The sequence below is a fragment of the Cynara cardunculus genome, unplaced genomic scaffold (genome assembly GCF_001531365.2).
Source record: "Cynara cardunculus var. scolymus isolate 2C unplaced genomic scaffold, CcrdV1 Un_Scaffold_3805, whole genome shotgun sequence".
Lineage (NCBI taxonomy): Eukaryota > Viridiplantae > Streptophyta > Magnoliopsida > Asterales > Asteraceae > Cynara > Cynara cardunculus.
In genome coordinates this window covers 4409-25411 of record NW_020201623.1, presented here as the reverse complement: position 1 = coordinate 25411, position 21003 = coordinate 4409, and the positions used below count along the sequence as shown (strand labels likewise).

At 37.5% G+C, this 21003-nt stretch overlaps 1 protein-coding gene across 1 annotated transcript; it reads left to right on the top strand.

Moving 5' to 3' along the window:
- Nucleotides 1-716: 716 nt before the first annotated feature.
- On the top strand, nucleotides 717-14013 carry LOC112503782 (probable methyltransferase PMT13). Its single transcript, XM_025107780.1, has 7 exons — nucleotides 717-1288; nucleotides 3706-3909; nucleotides 3989-4199; nucleotides 4278-4539; nucleotides 4636-5010; nucleotides 11933-12028; nucleotides 13610-14013. The coding sequence occupies exons 1-7, from the start codon at nucleotides 854-856 to the stop codon at nucleotides 13830-13832; spliced, it is 1806 nt and encodes a 601-aa protein (XP_024963548.1). The 5' UTR covers nucleotides 717-853; the 3' UTR covers nucleotides 13833-14013.
- Nucleotides 14014-21003: the final 6990 nt, after the last annotated feature.

Here is a 21003-nt window from a genome sequence, read left to right as displayed (position 1 = left end):
AGAAAACTTAGATCACTTCATCATTTTCATATCTCCCTCGTTTGTTCATAAAAATTCAAACATTACTTAAACCCAACTACATTATTAAAATTGACGAACAATGACCTTACCCTCTATCAAAAGAGACACCATAATATCGTTAAAAAAAAGCAAGATACGTTGATTACGTTCTATACCAACCGACACACGTCTTTAACACTTCATAAAAGCTGACTTCAAGCAAAATATGTTAAAAAGACATGTTCGAATTGCTTACGATCCCACTAACTCATCCAAAAAATACAATATTTTGTAATTTATGATGTTCAAATGTCATAATTTTTAGTAAGATTTGGAGTGAATATATGTATTTGTTAACAATAACTAATGAGATACTATGATATATATATATATATATTATATATATATATATATTTTATTAACCTGAATATTCAATCCGCTATGCGAGTCGACTAATCCCAGTGCGACCACCTGCTTTGCAGATAGCCCGGAGTCACCGCATTTAAACCTTCGTGTCCACAAGGAGATTTAGAGTATCTAGTATTTTTGTTATTAATGAGATACTATGATATTAATTCATAACTCTTGAGTTAATTTAGAGTATCTAGTATTTTTGTTATTAATTATTATTGGTTTATTACTACATTTATTTCCATAGATCACATTCACATCAACAGAAAAATCGACATTTGCTTCAGAAACGCTTTTTCTTCTTCTTCCTCCTCTTTCACACTGACTTCACACACTAAATCTACTCAATCCATTCATATATGATCAGATCTTGATTCTACACTTCTTAATCTGCAGTTTATAGTTTTGGGATTTCTGATTTCTGTAACAATCAATCATCATAATGGGGCATATCAATCTCACTTCACCCAAGCAGCGCAACAATCCGACACGAAAATGGCAACTTCTTGACTTCGTATCCATGGTCTTCTTCGCCGTCGTCATCCTCTTTTTCCTCCTCATATTTACCCCTCTTGGTGATTCCCTTGCCGCCTCTGGTAGCCAAGCTCTGATTCGTTCCGCCACCGCCGATCCCAAGCAACGCCAACAACTTGTTGCTTTGATTGAAGCCGGCAAACACCCTGAAATTGAATCATGTTCTGCCGACACTGTGGATTACATGCCTTGTGAGGATCCGACCCGTAACAGTCAGCTTAGTAGGGAGATGAATTTTTATCGGGAGAGGCATTGTCCGTCTCCAGATGAGACGCCCTTGTGCTTGATCCCTCCACCTCAAGGGTATCATGTCCCGATTCAATGGCCTGAGAGCTTGCATAAGGTAAATTTGAGTTTGCAAATATTTGCTTGCTGCTTATTTGATTCTAATTGTTGATATTGTAGAATTATATTCGAAGTTTCTTGTATCTTAGATTTGAACTGGAGGGTTAACAAGTTTAACAAGATAATTTTGTTAAACTGTTGCTTGAGTTGGTACATTTGCTGTTCCTATTGAGTAAAAGTATATCATAAGTTGTAAGATGTCGCACTATGAAGATTAATAAGGTGGGTTTTGATCATGTTAAAAGATGTTTGCATTGTCTGAAGAAGTTATTGTGGATCATGAAGTGCTTGAATTTGAAGGGCCTATGTTTGAGTGAGTTCTTATGAGTATCTATCTGTTTATTTTTACAAGAGGAGCTGAACTGATAGGTATTTGAAGGGGGGTATGCATGGGGCCGTTTGAATCTAGGTGTTTTATAGGGTAGCACACAGCAAAAATACCCACACACACTATAATCTTGCACGTTGAGTGAAAGGTCTTTCTCTACAGATATACCTAGTGCACTAGGTAAAACAAGGTTGAAACGTTGTACTGATAGGAATTCAAGTTGCATTTGGTTCAGGTGGGTGCCACCGATAACAATTTGGCAGTATTCCAATTTCCGTAGCAAGATGTTGTACTTCTCTTGTGCTCCATTACTAAATTTGCTAATTGAAACCTTTTATCCCTTCAAAAATTGGATAGATCCAATGTCGCAATCAGTAAAGGTTTGGCTTCTGTTTTGGGAATCAAAGTTTGGCTTCTTTGTCCCAATTGCTGTTTTCTTCTGACAAATTTCTTGTTCCTAGCCATGTTAGAGAACACGTGTACCTGTTTTGGGGAGTAGGAGGCTTGCCATGGCTCTGGAAATCATATTCTCCAAATGGTGGATGATAGCATTGGCTTGAGCTGCATGGCATATGATTTTACTTTATTCGTGCCTCGGGTCATATGCTCCAAATGGTGGATGATAGCAATGGCCTGAGCCACATAGCATATGAGTTAACTTTATTTGTGCCTTGGATCTAAGATTTTATGGGTTTATCGTTTATGACATGTAGTTTGATCTGTGTCCTGTTAATCATCTCTGTAGCTGAAGCTTTTAGAATAGACGTTCATCATCTTTGCAGTCGATCTATTTCATATTATTCTATCTTATTGCAGTTCTCCTAGGCCCCAGCACATTGTTTCACCGTACTTTCGTTTCTTTCATAGTCTTCAATGAAGTAACTATTTTTTGTGTTAATACTTATTAAAGTGTTGCAGATTACTTTGTTGAGAATTTGCTGTTTCTCATTCATGATCAAAAAGCAATCAATTTAAATTTTGAATGCCGAGTTTATTGTCCAAGTCAGGCTTGTCATCAAGTTTATCTGATGAATAGTCCATGTTTAAGCTGTTTGGTTGTATGCTTGCTGTTCCTCTAAGTAAATTAGCAATTCACCAAAAAAATTAGAAGCTCTCGGTGTAGTGTATCTTGACACTTATGATGCGGTTGCAATTATAAATTGTTTCTAGCCCTAGAGTTGATCTCCTCAATGCTTCGAGAATTTATAATGGAAAAATTGCACTTCGTTTGTTTCATGACAGTAAAATTTTCAATTGTTGAAATGTACTATAGCCTAAAAATAGCATTAGGCTCAAATGCCTATGGTTTTTCATGGTGCTAGAGTGATGGGGTTAGCAATTTGGTATAGTTCAAGGGTGTAGAAATGCATGGCTTATAATATAGAAATCTCTTTTTCTTTTGGTGTACATGTTGGTTTTAGGGTTCTATTAGAAGGCTAGAAATTATAAGAGATAACTACTACTAATTGCTTTCAAGGTGAATGAACTCTCTATCCTTAAAGTAATTTCGCCCCCACCGTAAGTGCTTGGGGATTTCACGAATCACTTCTCAAGATACAATGAAGCAACATATGTAGATTGACTATCAACACCGCACTAGTGGTGATAATCCCGGTCGAACTATTGAGTGATCAAGGATTTCAAGAAGCCTAAAAAGTGTAACTCTATAGCAAGACACTCTTAGGATAATCTGGTATAAGAAAAGTTGTCATTTTTGGTGGTAAAGTCGATATATATAGGTTTATATGACAGCCCTTCGAATTGTTGCAATTTGACGGGTTATGTGACAGTTTCTAGGATTCACGACGGTTTGAACCGTTGCAACTATTCCAACAGTCACCATCAAAGCCAACTGTCGCTAACTACCAACTGAAGTGTCATATATGTTGGTCCAGACACAACCGTAAAATTTTTGTGACAGTAAAATTTTCAATTGTTGACATGTACTATAGCCTAAAAATAGCATTAGATCCAAATGCCTATTGTTTTTTATGGTGCTTGATTGATGGGTAACAATTTGGTATAGTTCACGGGTGTAGAAATGCATGGCTTATAATATAGAAATCTCCTTTTCTTTTGGTATACAGATATGGCACGAAAACATGCCATACAATAAACTCGCCGACAGGAAAGGTCATCAGGGATGGATGAAAAGAGATGGTCCATACTTCATCTTTCCTGGGGGTGGCACTATGTTTCCAGATGGAGCCACACAATATATCGCAAAACTTAAACAATATATTCCTATTTCTGGTGGGCTCCTGAGGACAGCTCTTGATATGGGATGTGGGGTAAGAGTTGTTGTATTATCTCTTTCCTTCGTTTACCGAACTCAAGTTTTTGAAATTCGTTTTTTTAATATATTTGTAGGTAGCTAGTTTTGGAGGTCACTTGCTAGATGAAGACATTTTGACGCTCTCGTTTGCTCCAAGAGATTCACATAAATCACAGATACAGTTTGCTCTGGAGAGAGGAATACCGGCATTTGTTTTGATGCTTGGCACTCGCCGACTTCCTTTTCCTGCGTCCTCATTTGACTTGATGCACTGCTCTCGTTGTTTGATCCCTTTTACTGCATATAGTAGGTGTACTTAGACTTGTTGTTTGTAATATATGTCGCTTATACTTTTATGATAGTAGGAACATTTCATATTTGCAGATGCTACATATTTTATGGAAGTTGATCGATTACTTCGCCCTGGTGGGTACCTAACAATCTCCGGCCCCCCAGTACAGTGGCCTAAACAAGATAAAGAGTGGGCAGATCTTCAGGCAGTGACTAGAGCATTGTGCTACGAGTTAATTGTTGTGGATGGGAACACTGTCATCTGGAAAAAGCCTGTTGGTGATTCATGTCTGCAGAACCAAAACGAACTTGGGCTTGAACTGTGTGATGAGTCTGATGACCCCAGTTCCGCATGGTGATCTTATTGTAACTTGAAATTCTTTGTCCTTCAAGATATTCTTCATGCATGGTCTTTTTATGTGAAGCTTGGAACAATGTTTTGTTGATGCAGGTATACGAAATTGAAAAAATGTGTGAGCCAGACGTCTGCTATCAAAGGAGAAATTGCAGTTGGCACAATTCCGAAGTGGCCACAGAGACTAAAACAAGCTCCATCAAGAGCCACCTTGATAAAAAATGGAATTGATGTCTTTGAAGCAGACACACGGCGTTGGGAAAGGAGGATTTCTTACTATAAAAACTTATTAAACTTGAAGCTGGGGACTCCTGCAGTACGAAATGTTCTGGATATGAATGCGTTTTTTGGTGGCTTTGCTGCTGCATTGGTATCTGATCCTTTGTGGGTGATGAATGTTGTTGCAGACCACAAGCCTTCAACCTTAGGTGTCATTTATGACAGAGGGCTTATTGGTGTTTATCATGATTGGTAAGTTTGTCTCTCATTTGGTTATACTCTTTCATTAGAATCATCAACCATGGTCAATGAATTCTTGCATAGTGTTGATTAAGTAGATGTTCTCAACAAATTTTGCGCTTTGGGAGATACATAATTGAGGCTATCATCTTGATTAGGCAACTCACAGGAAGACACATGGTACCTAGAAAGGATTTACACATCCTGTGATTTTAAGCAACTTTTAAAAAAAAATTTGTTGTAGGCATATTTGGGGCAGTGTATTAGGCATAGTTGAATTGTAATGTTGCATATTCATTGTTTTTGTATTGCCTATTCCTCGAATTTGGCTTATTTTGTCAGTGCCAATCTTATTAGCTGGGAGATATTGAGTGTATATTGTGTGCATTCCTATATTTACATCTTTTCCGTAGTGGGTTACCGTTTATCTCATTGTTCTGCATCTAATTACATGATAGGCTATTCTTGGGTACATTTGGTTTAGTATTGTTTGTTGTATTTATTGTATTTGGTGCAATTGTGTATTTGTGTTACCTTTGTCCTTTCCCTGAATAGTCTCGTAGAGTCGTAGTGCTTTGGTTAGTGCTGTAGGTGTTAGGGGTTAGGTTTTTGTTGTTGTGGGTGGTCTGGTTGGACCTGCGTGAGTTGTTGCAATAGATTGTAGTGGAGATCATGGTTTATTGAGGTCATGTTCAGTTAGGAGGCGAGGGGGAGTGGTGGCGAAGATGGGAGGAGAGTGGTAAATCTTAGGGTACGAATAAGGAGCTTGAATGTAGGAACTTTGAGTGGAAGTCATCAAGCTAGTTGATGTGCTAAGAAAGTGTTGGGAATCCAGATGCTGAAGCCCATGAGCCCATAATCTCTCAGTTGGGTAAAAAGCCCATAATATGGAAAGTGTACACGAGGAGAGATAAGAAGGAGGAGGGTCGTTAGGGAGAAAGATAAAAGTAGTGGAGGGAAGGAAATAAGAATCATTCTGTTATTTTGTTGTCTATTCTGTCAGGAGAGAATTCTCTGGAGAGGAGTCCCAGACTCTGGTTAATTTTCCTTGTTCTTGTAGAGCTTTGGCTCATTTTCATCTTTTAATCGTTCAGCTTGTCTTCTCCATTTTTCTGTTTCTATCAATTGGTCCGACCTGCCGGATTCTTCGAGGGGAACCAGCGTATCTGAAGATGCCACCAAAGCCAACCAATGTGGGTGATCGAGTAGAGGCGTTGGAGGAAGCAGTAGGGATGATGGAAGAAAACATTCAGCGCTCGTTGGCTGAATTCAGGGAGACGATGTTAGCAGATTTAGTCAAGTTGCTAGAACGACCGCCACAAACAACACCGCCGGTTGTTAACAAGGTGGATGATCGATTGACAGAATTCCGTATGGCCGTGAAGAAGGTGGAATTGCCTATGTTCAATGGGGAAGATCCAGTAGGGTGGATTACTAGAGCATAGATCTATTTTGATGCGCAAAATACTCCTGAAAATATTAAGGTGAAGTTGGCAAAACTGAGTATGGACGGGGCAACAATTCACTGGTTTAACCTGTTGAGTGCAATGAAGAGAACCTCACATGGAAGGGATTCAAACAGGCTTTGATTGAACGGTACGTGGGAAGACAAAGTGATAATCCCTTTGAGGAATTGAAAGACCTCATGCAAACGGGATCAGTAGACGAATTCATCACTGAGTTCGAGTATATATCGTCTCAGGTAAGTCGTCTTCCAGAAGAGCAATATCTAGGTTATTTCGTTGGAGGGCTTCGATCTGATATAAGGTTGAGGGTTCGCACTTTCAACCCTATAAATCGTGTTCAAGCAATGAAGATCGCATGAGATGTAGAATCGGAACTGCAAGGCGCTGTAATTCCCAGGAGTGTATCCACACGACTTTGGAACGGAGACCGAACTGGTGGAGTTGGGTCGTTCGTAAAAATTGGTTATGGATCGACCAGTGATTCAACAATGGGCCGACGAAGTAATGGGCCAGGGCCTGTTGGGGGTAGTGTGGGCTTGAATAAAACTAATTTCACGAAGCCTCAGCTAACGCCACAATTAGTTCAGCCGTTACGAGATGTACCAGGTGATCGAAAGGAGAACGAGAGAAACCGGGGACTCAAACACTTACCCTACGCCGAACTCATGGACCGAAAGGCAAAGGGTTTGTGTTTTTGTTGTGGAGAGCGTTATCACCCACTTCATCAGTGTGCGGAACGACAACTACGGATAGTAATTTTGGGCGATGATGAACATTTGAACGAGGCAGGAGAGGTAATTGCTGTAGAACTGAAAGAAGGAGAAGGTGAAGAAATGTTAGAATGCAAGTCAATTGGATTGTTTGCTTGGGCAGAAAGTCGAAATGCGAAATCTCTTAAAACAATTCGCGTTAAGGGAACGATCAAAGGAATTCCACTAGAAGTTTTAATTGATAGTGGAGCCAGTCATAATTTTGTGTCTCCTCAGGTAGCAGCCGCACTGGAATTAACAGTAGACCCTTATAAAAATTTAGGGGTTTGGTTAGGGGATGGTCACCGTGTTTTAACATAGGGGGAATGTAAGGAGGTGGAGTTGTTATTTGGAAAATTCAGAACGGTGGTGGATACCTACGTATTAGATTTGGGTGATCTCGACATGATTTTGGGGGTATCGTGGCTTGAAAGACTCGGGAATGTTACTTTCGATTGGAAGGAAAGGGTTATCAGTTTCCTTGCGGAGGGAGAGGAGGTAACTTTGACCGGTGGCAAGGCAAATGATTCGGGAAACCTGTGGAGTGGGAAACGGGCTGCGACAACATCATTTCAAAGTGTTATAATGACTAGAGAAGGCACCGATACGTCTACGGGTGTACAGAAATTAAATAGGCAGCAACAACAAGAACTCGATATGATGCTGGAACAGTACAATGGTGTATTCCGAGAGGTGTTGGGTTTACCTCCACGGCGGGAAACGGTGCATAGCATCGAGTTGCGAGGGACAGGAGGTCCGATTAGTGTACGCCCATATCGTTATCCACACCACCACAAAGATGAAATCGAAAGACAAGTGCAAAAAATGCTACAACAAGGGATCATTCGGCAAAGTTCGAGTGCTTTTTCAAGTCCCGTGATCCTTGTTAAAAAAAAAGATGGTACCTGGAGAATGTGTGTTGACTACAGGGAACTTAACAAGGCAACTGTCCCTGATAAGTATCCCATTCCTGTGGTTGAAGAGTTATTGGATGAGTTAAATGGAGCTATGTATTTTTCTAAACTAGATTTGAAGTCTGGATACCATCAAATAAGGGTAAAGGAGGAGGATATCGGTAAAACCGCGTTTCGAACACACGACGGCCACTATGAGTTTCTSGTTATGCCCTTCGGYTTGATGAATGCCCCTGCTACTTTTCAGTCTACGATGAATCAGGTTTTTCGACCTTATCTTAGACACTTTGTCTTAGTTTTTTTTGACGATATCTTAGTYTATAGTAAGGGCTGGAAGGAACACCTTGGTCATTTACGCACGGTTTTAGAAATTCTACAACACCATTAGTTTGTGGCAAATAGAGAGAAGTGTGTGTTTGCAATGCAACAGGTGGAGTACTTGGGGCACGTTATTTCTGATTTGGGAGTATCTGTAGACCCGAATAAGATCAAAAGTATTATGGAATGGCCGGTCCCTAAAAATGTTAAAGGRGTACGTGGATTTTTGGGGTTGRCCGRATATTACCGGAAATTCATTGTTGGTTACGGAAAGATTGCGAAACCATTGACTGAGCTCACTAAGAAGGATGGGTTTGTTTGGGGATCTGAAGCTTCAAGGGCCTTTGAGCAATTGAAACAAGTAATGATTAATCCCCCGTTATTGATGTTGCCAGATTTTTCTCAACCGTTCGAGGTAGAGTGCGATGCATCCGGTCGCAGAATCGGGGCTGTTTTGATGCAGAATAGGCGACCGATTGCTTACTTCAGCAAGTCCCTGTCATAAACAAACCCTAGCAAGTCTACCTATGAGAAAGAGCTAATGGCGTTAGTATTGGTCATTCAACATTGGCGACCGTACTTGTTGGGAAGAGATTTTAAAGTCTTTACTGACCAAAAAAGCCTCCGTCATTTATTGCAACAACAAGTCGCTTCTGCCGATCAACAAAATTGGATTGCAAAGCTACTCGATTATCACTTCGAGGTAGTCTATAAACCCGGTCGAGAGAACTCAGCAGCTGACTCTTTATCCAGGATGTTCGAGGAGGTAGAATTGAAGGCAAAAGTGTCATTCCCGGTATGGTCTCAGATACAACAAATTCGGGCGGAGGTTAATAAGGATCCAGAATTACAATGTGTGAAATCAGATTTGCAAAATGATCCTCAGTCCAGGCCTGGGTTTACGCTGCTGAGAGGCGTTTTAGTGTACAAGGGCAGGTTGGTATTGGCTGCTAAGTCTATGGTAATACCAGACCTTCTTACAAAATTTCATTCGTCTCTTATTGGTGGTCATTCGGGTTTTCTTCGCACCTATAAGCGTATCGCAGCGAATGTGTATTGGATAGGGATGAAGGGCGTGATCCAAGACTTTGTGAAGCGGTGTGACATTTGTCAGCGGCAGAAGTATATGGCGTCATCTCCTATGGGTTTGTTGCAGCCACTCCTGTTCCGGAGTTAATTTGGGACGACATTTCAATGGATTTTATAACGGGTCTTTCAAAATCCGGAGTGTTTGAAGCTGTGTTTGTGGTAGTGGACAGACTATCTAAATACGCACACTTCATACTCTTAAAGCATCCATACACTGCAAGAAAGATAGCTGAGATTTTTGCTAGGGAAGTGGTTCGTTTACATGGCATGCCTCGATCGATTGTAAGTGATCGTGACCCAATGTTTATTAGCAGGAGCTTTTTCGTTTACAAGGAACAATGTTAAAAATGAGTTCTTCGTATCATCCAGAAACGGATGGTCAGACAGAAGTAGTGAATAGATGTCTGGAAACTTATTTATGATGCTTTGCATCGGAACAACCTAAAGGTTGGTCTCAATGGGTTGCATGGGCGGAATTGTGGTACAATACCACATTTCATGGCTCTACGGGAATCACTCCTTTTCAAATTGTATATGGACGAAAACCGCCGTTGCTAGTCCGATATACGCAAGGGGAAACACGAGTAGATCAAGTGGCTGCTGATTTAGTTGATCGAGATGAAGCTCTAGTTCAACTTAAGCATAATTTATTATGTGCACATCAGCAGATGAAAAAGTATGCTGATCAGAAACGGAAAGATGAAGAATTCAAAGTGGGTGAGTGGGTGTTTCTCAAGCTTCGTCCTCATCGCCAGCAGACTGTGACAAGACGAATTAATCAAAAATTAGCCCCACGTTATTATGGCCCTTTTCCCATTGTTTCGAGGGTAGGAAGGGTGTCCTATAAACTTCAGTTTCCAGCATCAACGAAAGTTCATCCAATATTTCATATCTCCCAATTAAAGAAGGCTGTGGGAGATTATCATGTTACCAACACATTACCAGAGGGGTTGGCTGTTGGTGAGGACACTTTGGATGAACCGGAGGAATTGATAGCTGCAAGAGACATCACAGTTGCTGGGCAGCAGATCCAACAGTGTTTAGTGAAATGGAGAGGGAAGAACGTTGATGATGTTACTTGGGTGGATGAGGATGTGTTGCGGAGCCAAATTCCTGAATTCAGCCTTGAGGACAAGGCTGCAGTTCCAGAAGACGGTATTGTTGGGAATCCAGATGCTGAAGCCCATGAGCCCATAATCTCTCAGTTGGGTAAAAAGCCCATAATATGGAAAGTGTACACGAGGAGAGATAAGAAGGAGGAGGGTCGTTAGGGAGAAAGATAAAAGTAGTGGAGGGAAGGAAATAAGAATCATTCTGTTATTTTGTTGTCTATTCTGTCAGGAGAGAATTCTCTGGAGAGGAGTCCCAGACTCTCGTTAATTTTCCTTGTTCTTGTAGAGCTTTGGCTCATTTTCATCTTTTAATCGTTCAGCTTGTCTTCTCCATTTTTCTGTTTCTATCAGAAAGCGGTAGAGTTGACATTGCTTGTATTCAAGAGACTAAGGTGGCATTTGGTTCGTTGGAATCCGATGGAATATGAAGCAACTGGAACGGGAGTTTTAGTACGGAGTTCCGATTCCACATATGGTGGAATTTAATTACTTGGGTTTTAGTAAGGAATTCCAGTTCCTTTTCATCCCATCTTTTTAGAAAGACTATTTTGCTCCTATATTTACTCTCGCAGCACGACAATCCTCACCACCACTGCTACTACTACCACTGCCACTGTCACCTCCACCTTCGCTGGCTGCCACCACTACCGCCATCTCCACTTCCGCCTCAGGACTTTTGGGGGGGGGGGTGGCTATCACACCCCAAGCCCAAAGTAGTAGCGACCTAGTAACTCATAAAATCAACATAAACCATATTGGGGAGATTGTTGGTTGAGTATTATTTTGGGTTTGAGCAATGGCCCTTGACATGTAGTGGGTTGGGCTTATGCATCTCTTGGGATAACAATTATGGGATTCTCTTTTGATTTCTATGCAAGCTATGAGCTCATAAGAAAATGAAGTGAGGGAGATTGTAAGTTTGTGACAACCCCATCACTCTTTTTCTATATGTATCATAAGCTCCTTATAAGCCTTCAATAACTTCTTCCCACCTTGGTTTTATTGAATTTGGAAGTTGTTGCGTATGTTATTAATTTGGAGGAAGTAGTCAAGAGAGACATGAAGGAGTGGAATCTATATTAGGAATTGGCTTCAAGTATGAGCTTGGTAGTATTTCATTCATGTTTCAAAGATTTTTTTTGTTCTCTCTAATTTTTGACAGTTCTATTTTTAGAATACACCAACTCGTTTGGGAAAATGCTTCTTGTAGTTTAATTGTGATTTAAAACCGTTGTATTCACCTTTTATCTCGACACAATTTCATATCATTTTCTTCTGACTCCCAGGTGTGAACCTTTCTCAAGTTACCCTCGAACTTATGACTTCATTCATGTGGTTGCAATTGAATCCCTCATAAAGGATCCAGTTACTGGCAAGAACAGGTAACTTGCTGCTGTTTACTACAATTTAAGACTTCTTAATTGAATCATCAGCATCTCATGAAGTTTATGGAACTTCTTATCATGTGTCCACTATGTTACTGTTAACTTTGGAGAGTGTTTCTTATCTTACAAAAGCACGAACTAGATTTCTAACTTAGGTAAGAGGACTTGTGCTCCTGGCTGAACACTTAGGAGGTGTTTGGTTTGATGGAATGGTTTTGAGGGATTTGGATTTCATGGAGGGATTTGGAATTGAAGGCATTTGGATTTGGAAAAATTTGGAATCTTTGGTTTGTAGGATTTAAAAAGGAACTGAATTCCATTTTTATAAACACAAATTGTATGTAATCATAAAAATAATTAATTTACTTTTTTATTAAGTGATTATTACAAAATAAATGTTTTCAACATATTTTAAAACATTATTACACACAAATCCTACGAAATCCCGTGAATACCAACAATCCTCATGGTCCCATCTCACACTCCCAAAGCATATATTTATTTCAGATTTCATTTTCCTTCGCCCCCCTTTACCACAATGGCTGTCTCGCTGTCTACTGGAGCTCAGACGCGGGCTATGCTACTGCTTTTTACCTGCTCAACCAAACTACATAAATAGTGAATTTCTTTCCCATGTTTGTGGGACTTCTAAATCCCATGTTTGTGGGATTTCAAATTCAAGCAATCTTCCAAACCAAACATGGATTTTGAATGAAATCGAATTCCAAATCCCTCGAAATCCTATCCAATCCTACAAACCAAACGGGACCTAGTGAAATGCCTCATTCAGCATTGTAGATAGTCTCTTCGAAAATAGCAATCGTTTGGATGTCGATGCTTCAAGGTGACTCCTTTTACATTGCAGCTTTTCCGACAAGAGACTATCTACAAATGCTGAAGCATCGACATCCAAAAGATCGCAGCTTTTCTCACAAGAGACCATCTACAATGCTCAAGCATGCTATCTGTCTTCTTTTCAAAATTTCATTTTGTTTTAAGCACCTTAAACAACCTTTTTTTTCTTATCCTTCCACCTCTCGAATATCACCTGAAAACACCATAACCGAACAAGCCCAATATGTCCCACCTGGAGGTAGGTTCCCCCTGAGTGGGGGTTGGGGGGTGGGGGAGATGTAGGTTGACGGGACCTCTACCCTGATAAAGAGAAATCTCCCACCCTCTACCTTGCCGGACCCTCTCCCAACTACGCTAGCTATAGATATCCACCCTGACTCCTACCCTGGTCCTCCATCTTCAATAGCACCTATCAGAGATCTTGTCCTCGGAGATACCTAAAGCTGCTATATCACTTGAAAACACTAAAATCACGGAAAAGTTTCACCGTAACCACAGGCTAGTGCTGGCCTTAAATAGATGTGCTTGATGCTTGTTCCACGATACACCATCATCCTCGAAGGTTCTACTCCTACACCACTTAAAAATTGTGCGATTGACTTTTTGCACCATCACACTTGGCTTTCCAATGCAAATCCATTGCAAACGAGCCACTAAAATTATATCCCCTTAAAATGTTTCTAGGAACATTTGTGTATAAACCGGATGATGGGTTTGTTGCAGATGTAATCTTGTGGATGTAATGGTGGAGATGGACCGATTATTGCGGCCCGAAGGAACAGTTGTGGTTCGTGATTCCCCTGAATCGATTGCAAAAATAGATCGAATATCTGGTTCTGTAAGATGGAAATCGACCATACACGATAAGGAACCGGAATCACAAGGAAGGGAGCGGATCCTAGTGGCTACAAAAACTCATTGGACATTATCGTCATCGTCCCATTGACACAATAGGTACTTCTCTAGATTCAATCTTGTTATGGTATGTAAGTTATTCATAGGGAAATTCTTGTATGCATCAAATGTGCAAGATCTCCTTCTTGTTACTTATTTGGTTTTATATTGAAGTAATAGTGTTATGTATGTTAGAACAACAAGGAAGTGTATGAAAGATGGCTTAAACACTATTTGGCTTAGCGCTCGTGGGTTTGGATCCGCTTTGTCGGTTTCCTAAAAAGCAAAGAAATTATAAAGTATACTGGCCGTTGTCTATGATATATGTTTCATTTGTTAGATTTGCATACTTAAGAAGGAAATAAGCACAAATTTATCCATATTGATGCTCTATGTGTACTAGTAGAGGTATCAGGCACCTATGGTCCGACCCATTTGTTGTGAATACATTATACATCAAATCAAATGAATCCACATGGAGTGGGGTCTGGGAAAAGTAAGATGTATGCCACATTTTCTTGATCCGTAGAAGTAGATAAGATGTTTCCATTGGGGATGTAGTATGTTCCTAGGGTTGGATTGTTCGCCCATTAAAGCGGTACGTGAGCTGGGTTCAGCACGTCGTGAGACCCAAAAGGTGACAGAGGCGTGCAAAGGTTCTCCACCTGAAACTGACACAGGTGGGTAGGTAGACCTAAATGTGTTGTGAATACATGTTCACTCCGTATCGTGTAGGGTGTATTGCCCTTGGTTTGTATTTTTGTGGACCAACATGTGCTGCAAATAAGGGGTATACGATATGCACTATATAATGCACATGGTTTTTATGGAAACACCTTTTCTTTTTTTGGGATAGAGAAAAAGTCTGTAAATCATACATTCCTCACATCCTACATCCTACACCCTACACCCTACTTTGAGTGGGATATACTGGTTGTATCTGATTTGATTTACTGTACAATGCAAATGGCATGACAAAATCTCTCTTTCATAGTGGTATATTTCATGCCTATAATTTGATCAAACGGTCATTGACCCAACGGTTACAACCTGAGTAGTGTACGTGTGTATTTGCCATTTAAGAAAATAATTTGGGCCATATACGAGTATTATATAATTCAAAAAGAAAATTGAGCCTATCTTGTAAAAGCGATTTGCTTTTCACCTGAATTGAGACCCTCAACTTATGCCTGCTTCATTTCTGCTTGTGAATGTGTTTGTGTATACTAATCGACAAAAGTAGAACCTTTTCGGTTAACGGTTGTATGTATAGAGTTGGTTGGTTTCTAGTAAAAATAATAGGGTACCGTGAGAGAGTTGGGTTCCGATGAGAATCGTAGGAAGAGATCTCCACCATTGGATGCACATTAGGATGAGATGCACCGTATCAAGCACGATTCATGAGTGAGTTTGAGATTAAAGGTGCTCAAAGGTTCAGATATCTTCTTATGTTTGTCACCTTAACTCGTATTCTCACATAATCCTTCGTCTATCGTTTGAAAGGGTAAAAAAGGATTTGCACAATTGGATCAATCTTAATTAAAAATCAATTGAAAATACCTCTCTAGGTTAATTCATGGGTTATTTTGAAACTTAATCTGAACCATTAGATCAACAATAATTAAAGTGATCAAAGGGTTCAATTCATTTCTTACGCTTTTCATCTTAACTTATATTCTCCTATGTATGTTTAATACAACTAGAAGAGTACTCGTGCAATGCAGCGAGACACATCTCGATTACAATGTTCTATTTTATTATTTGTCTCTGTCGATATTATAATATGATTTTATGTGTTTTTAAGAAAACAATAATGATTTTATTTTTGAATAAAATATAAATTTGAAAATATCATGAAAATTTGAAAAAAAATATATCAATGTTAATATCAAATCAACTATTTAAAATTTTTCATTTTTTATGTAATTTTTTTAATTTATTTTTTATTATAATTTATTTTTGGTTTAATAATATAACATTTTATAAAGATAATAATTAAGTATTCTGTTAGAACTTAATGATTATCCTAATTATATTTTAGATTTTTTATATTTAAAATGAGATATTTATCCTGTATTTGATTATGTTTATCTTCGGTTTGTTGCACGAATTCAGATATAGAGCTTTAATAAGTTGTACTTACGCACTATCTACTTGTAATCTTGAGTTTTAAGTAATATGCATTAATAAACAGTACTTTACACATAAAAAATGGTTTTTAAGAGTTTTTGTCAAATGTTTTATAATATAGTATAGATATATAATATTAATATGTGTGCAATGTTTAAAATCAACATACTTGTGATTGTATGTTTCATTTTTAATGAACAATGTGTATTCTGTATGATATGTGGAACATTATCCACACGAGTATGCTTTTAATTGAAAGGCATTTCGTAAAGTTCGTTTGATTCATCTAGTTTTTTACCGTTTAAACTAGATAAATCAAACGAATATATGTTAATAAAAATAAAAAATTAATTAAAAAAAAAAAGATTAAATGGGATGGGATCGACAAGGCTTCTCTCTCCTTTACAGTTGGAAGATGGGGTTATTGGCCCACACAAAGGATGTCACGTGGAAATACATCCAACTTGGCTCCACTCTTATTTCTAGGTTTTCTATTTTTTATCTATTTTATTTTATTATCCATATTTATTTTATAATATGTTTATTATATATATCATTTATACTGTAAAACAAATATATATTAATTGATATTCAAAATTCTAGTATTAGCTTAAAAAATCTTCCATTAACTGATTCACCAATGAGAAACAGGGGAGAAAGAAACTGAGTGACCTCCTTTGACTTTATAAATAAAAAAACTCAAGAAAAAGGTTCGAACACTTCTAACATATGAAATAACACATGATGCATTTGTTCTTAAAGTTATCATAATTTTATGGGTCCCATATATATATATATATATATAATATCTAGAAATAAATATAACACATTTTAAAATAGACATAAATTTCCTTGTTGACATTATTTATCTAATCATTGTCTTTTATAATGTAGTTATTTATATCCATTATATATATATTCTTATAAAAGAAGAGTGAATCAATAATCACTTATGGACAACTAGTCATTTCAATTTTACAACTATAGCAAAATGTGTATTCTAAGTAAACCACATTCATTTGGATACTTAAATGTTTAAAACTTTACATCTTAGATATCAAAATGAAAGTATTGAAAATACGTTACCTAAAATAAGAATCAAGTTAAAGTATGCTACTTTTTATGCAGTATTTTGATGATTATAATCAGAAACTCACATGGGAATATTTTTAATTTGCTTTCCTATTTTTTTAGGATAATTTGGTCATTTTCAAAACCATTCAAAATTTAATTAAAAATTTTATGTTGTAGATAAATATGGCACATGAAATATTTTAGGCCTAGACCCCACAAATTACACTTTAAGCCCCAATCTTAATGTACCTCTTTATTGGCCCTAACTATTATAAAGACCACCCTATATGCTAAAAGGGTGAATGATCCAAGCCCCTACCATATTTTACTAGTACATTTGTCACTTTCAAATTGTTATACATCATTTTTTTTGTCATAAATAATTTTATTTATTTTTCATCGAATATAAACATAACGAATACAAAGATTCAAATACGGTGACTCCGGGCTATCTGCAAAGCAGGTGGTCGTCCTGAGATTAGTCGACTCGCATAGCGGGTTGGATATCCAAGTTAATCAAAAAAAAGAAAAAGAAAAAAGAACTGAGGTTGTGACATGTTGCCTCTACTTCTTGTATTTGGTATAGGTTTGCAGTTTTTCTTGGATTTAATGAATTTATAGGGACTGAAGATATTAACTACTTTATACGTACCCTTCCGACTCGTTAAAGTTACATTGGATAAAAGGTCTTGTGAATTATGAGCCATTATTCAATATGACTTATGATATGCAGGTAGCTGATGCGTTTTTCGTCAACAATAACGAATATATGGTTTTTTTGAAAGAGAAACAATTGTGAAATACTATGTACCGTCTGAAGGAAGGTAAATACAGTTTTATTTGGGGTATTAACACGCAAAGTCATTTGAAAATGTTTTGTGTGGGACCATTGTTGTTACTGGTTTAACGGAATACATATAGACATCTAAGTATTAGTCATTGAAGATTAATTGAATATGGAGTACTATAGGCCTTAGGGTTTTCGAAAGTACCATATGAATTATACCATTCAACTTGTAATGCCTATAAATGCTTTTGAATACAACAACGTTGAAGTCCTATTTCTTTCGAGAGCCACAACAATTTAATCTAACGACTCTGTCACAACCACAACACATTTGAATATTGGAGCAATATGGTCCTTAGGTCTTCTAATAGCAGCCATAAAGCATATTGTATGACGAATACTGACTGCATACAATTAATACAGGGGCATAATAGCTTGTAGGCTTTTGGTAGCATCAATAAATTACATTGCATGACTCATCAGGGCTATAATGCGTACGAATGCAACATCACCGCAAACCCTAGAGTTTCTAAAAGCAACAACCACCCTGGAATAAGATTGACATAGTTTTCTCTTGACGAACAATCGTTCTATCAAGGTTTCATACGTTTTGTTTCAGAAAACAAAAGGCTCAATAAGTTACATTGTTTTACACCATAAAACTCATCATAACAACAATAAGTTACATCTCCCAGTTTAACTAATTCTAGAAAATCATGTATGTCCTGACCCTTAACCCCTGCTCGATCAAATGAAAAATAAACACCAGCCCTAACTATTTACTTGAAAACAACATATGGGGTCTTGAGAAATAGCACAAAAACATCCTTTTGATAGGTCACTTGTCACAACTCTTTTGTGGAATGGTTTAAGTCATACATAATTACCCACAATAAAGGATGCATAGATAGGTATTGATGATGTTGTACTTGTGGTAATAATAGTTGTACTAATTTGAAATTGGTGTGGTTAAAGTTTGTAGTTTACAAGTTGCTCTCATGTATTAAAGAGTGCCACATGCTTAAAAGTAGTACCCTTACCATATAGGGTAGGGACTTCACATTTAGTGCTAAACTTTGATTAATTTGTGCCACATAAGACTTCATGCTCTTAAGATTGAGTAAATCCCACTTTTGCCCCTCTTTATAGCCAAGTCAAATTTAGACTCCCACATTATAAGCAATGAGCAAACAAGCTCCTTTTATGTCCTACATTCCACAATCATAATTAAATGGCATTTCATCCCTTATGAACTATGGTATATCCAATCCGTCAAGCGAGTCGACTAATCTTAAGACGACCACTTGCTTTGTAGATAGTCTGGAGTCACCGTATTTGAACCTCCGTGGCCACAGGGGATTTTTATTCCTCCTTGTATTTGAACCTGAGACCTCTTGGTACTTTTGACATTTGGAGTCAAACTCAAACCAATCAGGCACCACCCTTGTGGTTACTATAAGGAGAATTTATGGTTATCCTTACATACGTGATGTATTTTTACATCTTTTTACTCAAATTTTGATGATCTTATATCAGTAACTCGAATGAATATATCTTCTCTTTTTTACAAATTTTGAATATACAATAAAAGAATGATGGTGGGTTTAAAGCAGTTGATTTTCATGACCATAATATAAAAACTGGATTAAATCACAATTTTCACATGGGACATTAATGCATATGAAACTACGTTTTCAGAAGCAACTATTTCGCACATCTTAAAAGAAATAGAAACGATGCCACCAAAACTAATTTTTATAAATGCAAACTAAATTGGAAACTGTCTTTCGGAAAATGGCTACTTTGGTCCTGTTTTCAAACCAAGTTTAGGTCACAAATTTACGACCATTAAAAATTTCAACGCATAAATAGTTAAGTATTAATGAGTATGTCCCATCTGCATCTATCTTCATCACATAAATGATCTTAATATTTTCTTGATAGAAAATCATTGGCAAAATAGTACTCATGAGCCGAGAACACACACACACACACACACACATATATATATATATATATATATATCAATTCAAGCGAAAGCAACAAGCCAGAAAGATATATTTGATAAACCGGTTTTTAAATCTTGGTAATTCTGAGTTACTAGACCTCTCTTAGAGTACTTATTTTGAATTTTGGGTTACTAGACCTCAATGTACTAAACCCAACTCGTAAATGGAAACAAACTATATGAAATTACACATGACGTACATGTTCTCAAGGTTATCACAATTTTATGGGTTCTCAAATGAAGACCACATATACAGGGGGTATTCAAGGGAGAACTTAGTAATAAAGTAAGACCCAATTTCAACCACAAATCAAAAGATAAATTTGAAATTTAATAATTTTGGTTTTTGACTTAAATTTTCAATGAAATGACATTCCAGGTAATTTAGAAATTTGATCTCTGATTGTTCCGGCGCATACCATGTGAACACAAGATTCAAAACGTGATATCTAAAAAACATCACCACTGTTAGAAAAAATACATACAAACGATCATCACAGTGATACCCAAGGTACATATAATATGCACACTGATATAGATTATATACACGTTGTGATACCTACTGTGATACCCATTGTTTACAACGTGTTTACAACACCAACATTGTGATACTCATTATTTACAACGTGCTCACAACACTAAATGTTAATTTTTGTAATACAAAATGAGAATATGAAAGAGAGACAGAGAGTTGCTAAATAATCTAATTAAATACAAAAATGAGAATATCAAATTCTAGTTTACCCTTTTATTTTATTTTACACATAATATTAATTACGTTAAAATGATTAGTTCACACTTATCATCATAAATATTGATTTCTCATTTTATTACGTCCCTATAATATCTCGAGACATAATAAATGTACGTAAGGAAAGTTATGGGCCGTTTACCAAACGCTTACTCGGGTAAATGAACACCAAGTCACATTACCTTACCGGATGAATATGGTAAAGACCAATAATCTTATCCGGTAAGAGCGAGACAAGAACCAAGAGTCTTACCCGGTAAGTGAGGGCGACGACTCTTACCACGATAAGTGCTTACCGGGTAAATTGTTTCATACGATACCGTTTGGTGGACTAAAATCTTACCCGATAAGTCAATGATAGTATTAAATTTTGTCGACTTCGACAACTTAGAGAGCTCGTCAAAGAGCTAGTTCTCACTTAATAATATTATTTTATGAATTTTAATTTATAAAAAGAATTAATTTACATAAAA

What these genes read in the sequence shown, in the direction of transcription:
- LOC112503782 (XM_025107780.1), top strand. Translation starts at nt 854, where the DNA reads ATGGGGCATATCAATCTCACTTCACCCAAGCAGCGCAACAATCCGACA. An exon ending in CTCTTGATATGGGATGTGGG is followed by an intron (nt 3,910 to 3,988) that starts GTAAGAGTTGTT and finishes ATATATTTGTAG; the next exon opens with GTAGCTAGTTTTGGAGGTCA. An exon ending in GATGACCCCAGTTCCGCATG is followed by an intron (nt 4,540 to 4,635) that starts GTGATCTTATTG and finishes TTGTTGATGCAG; the next exon opens with GTATACGAAATTGAAAAAAT.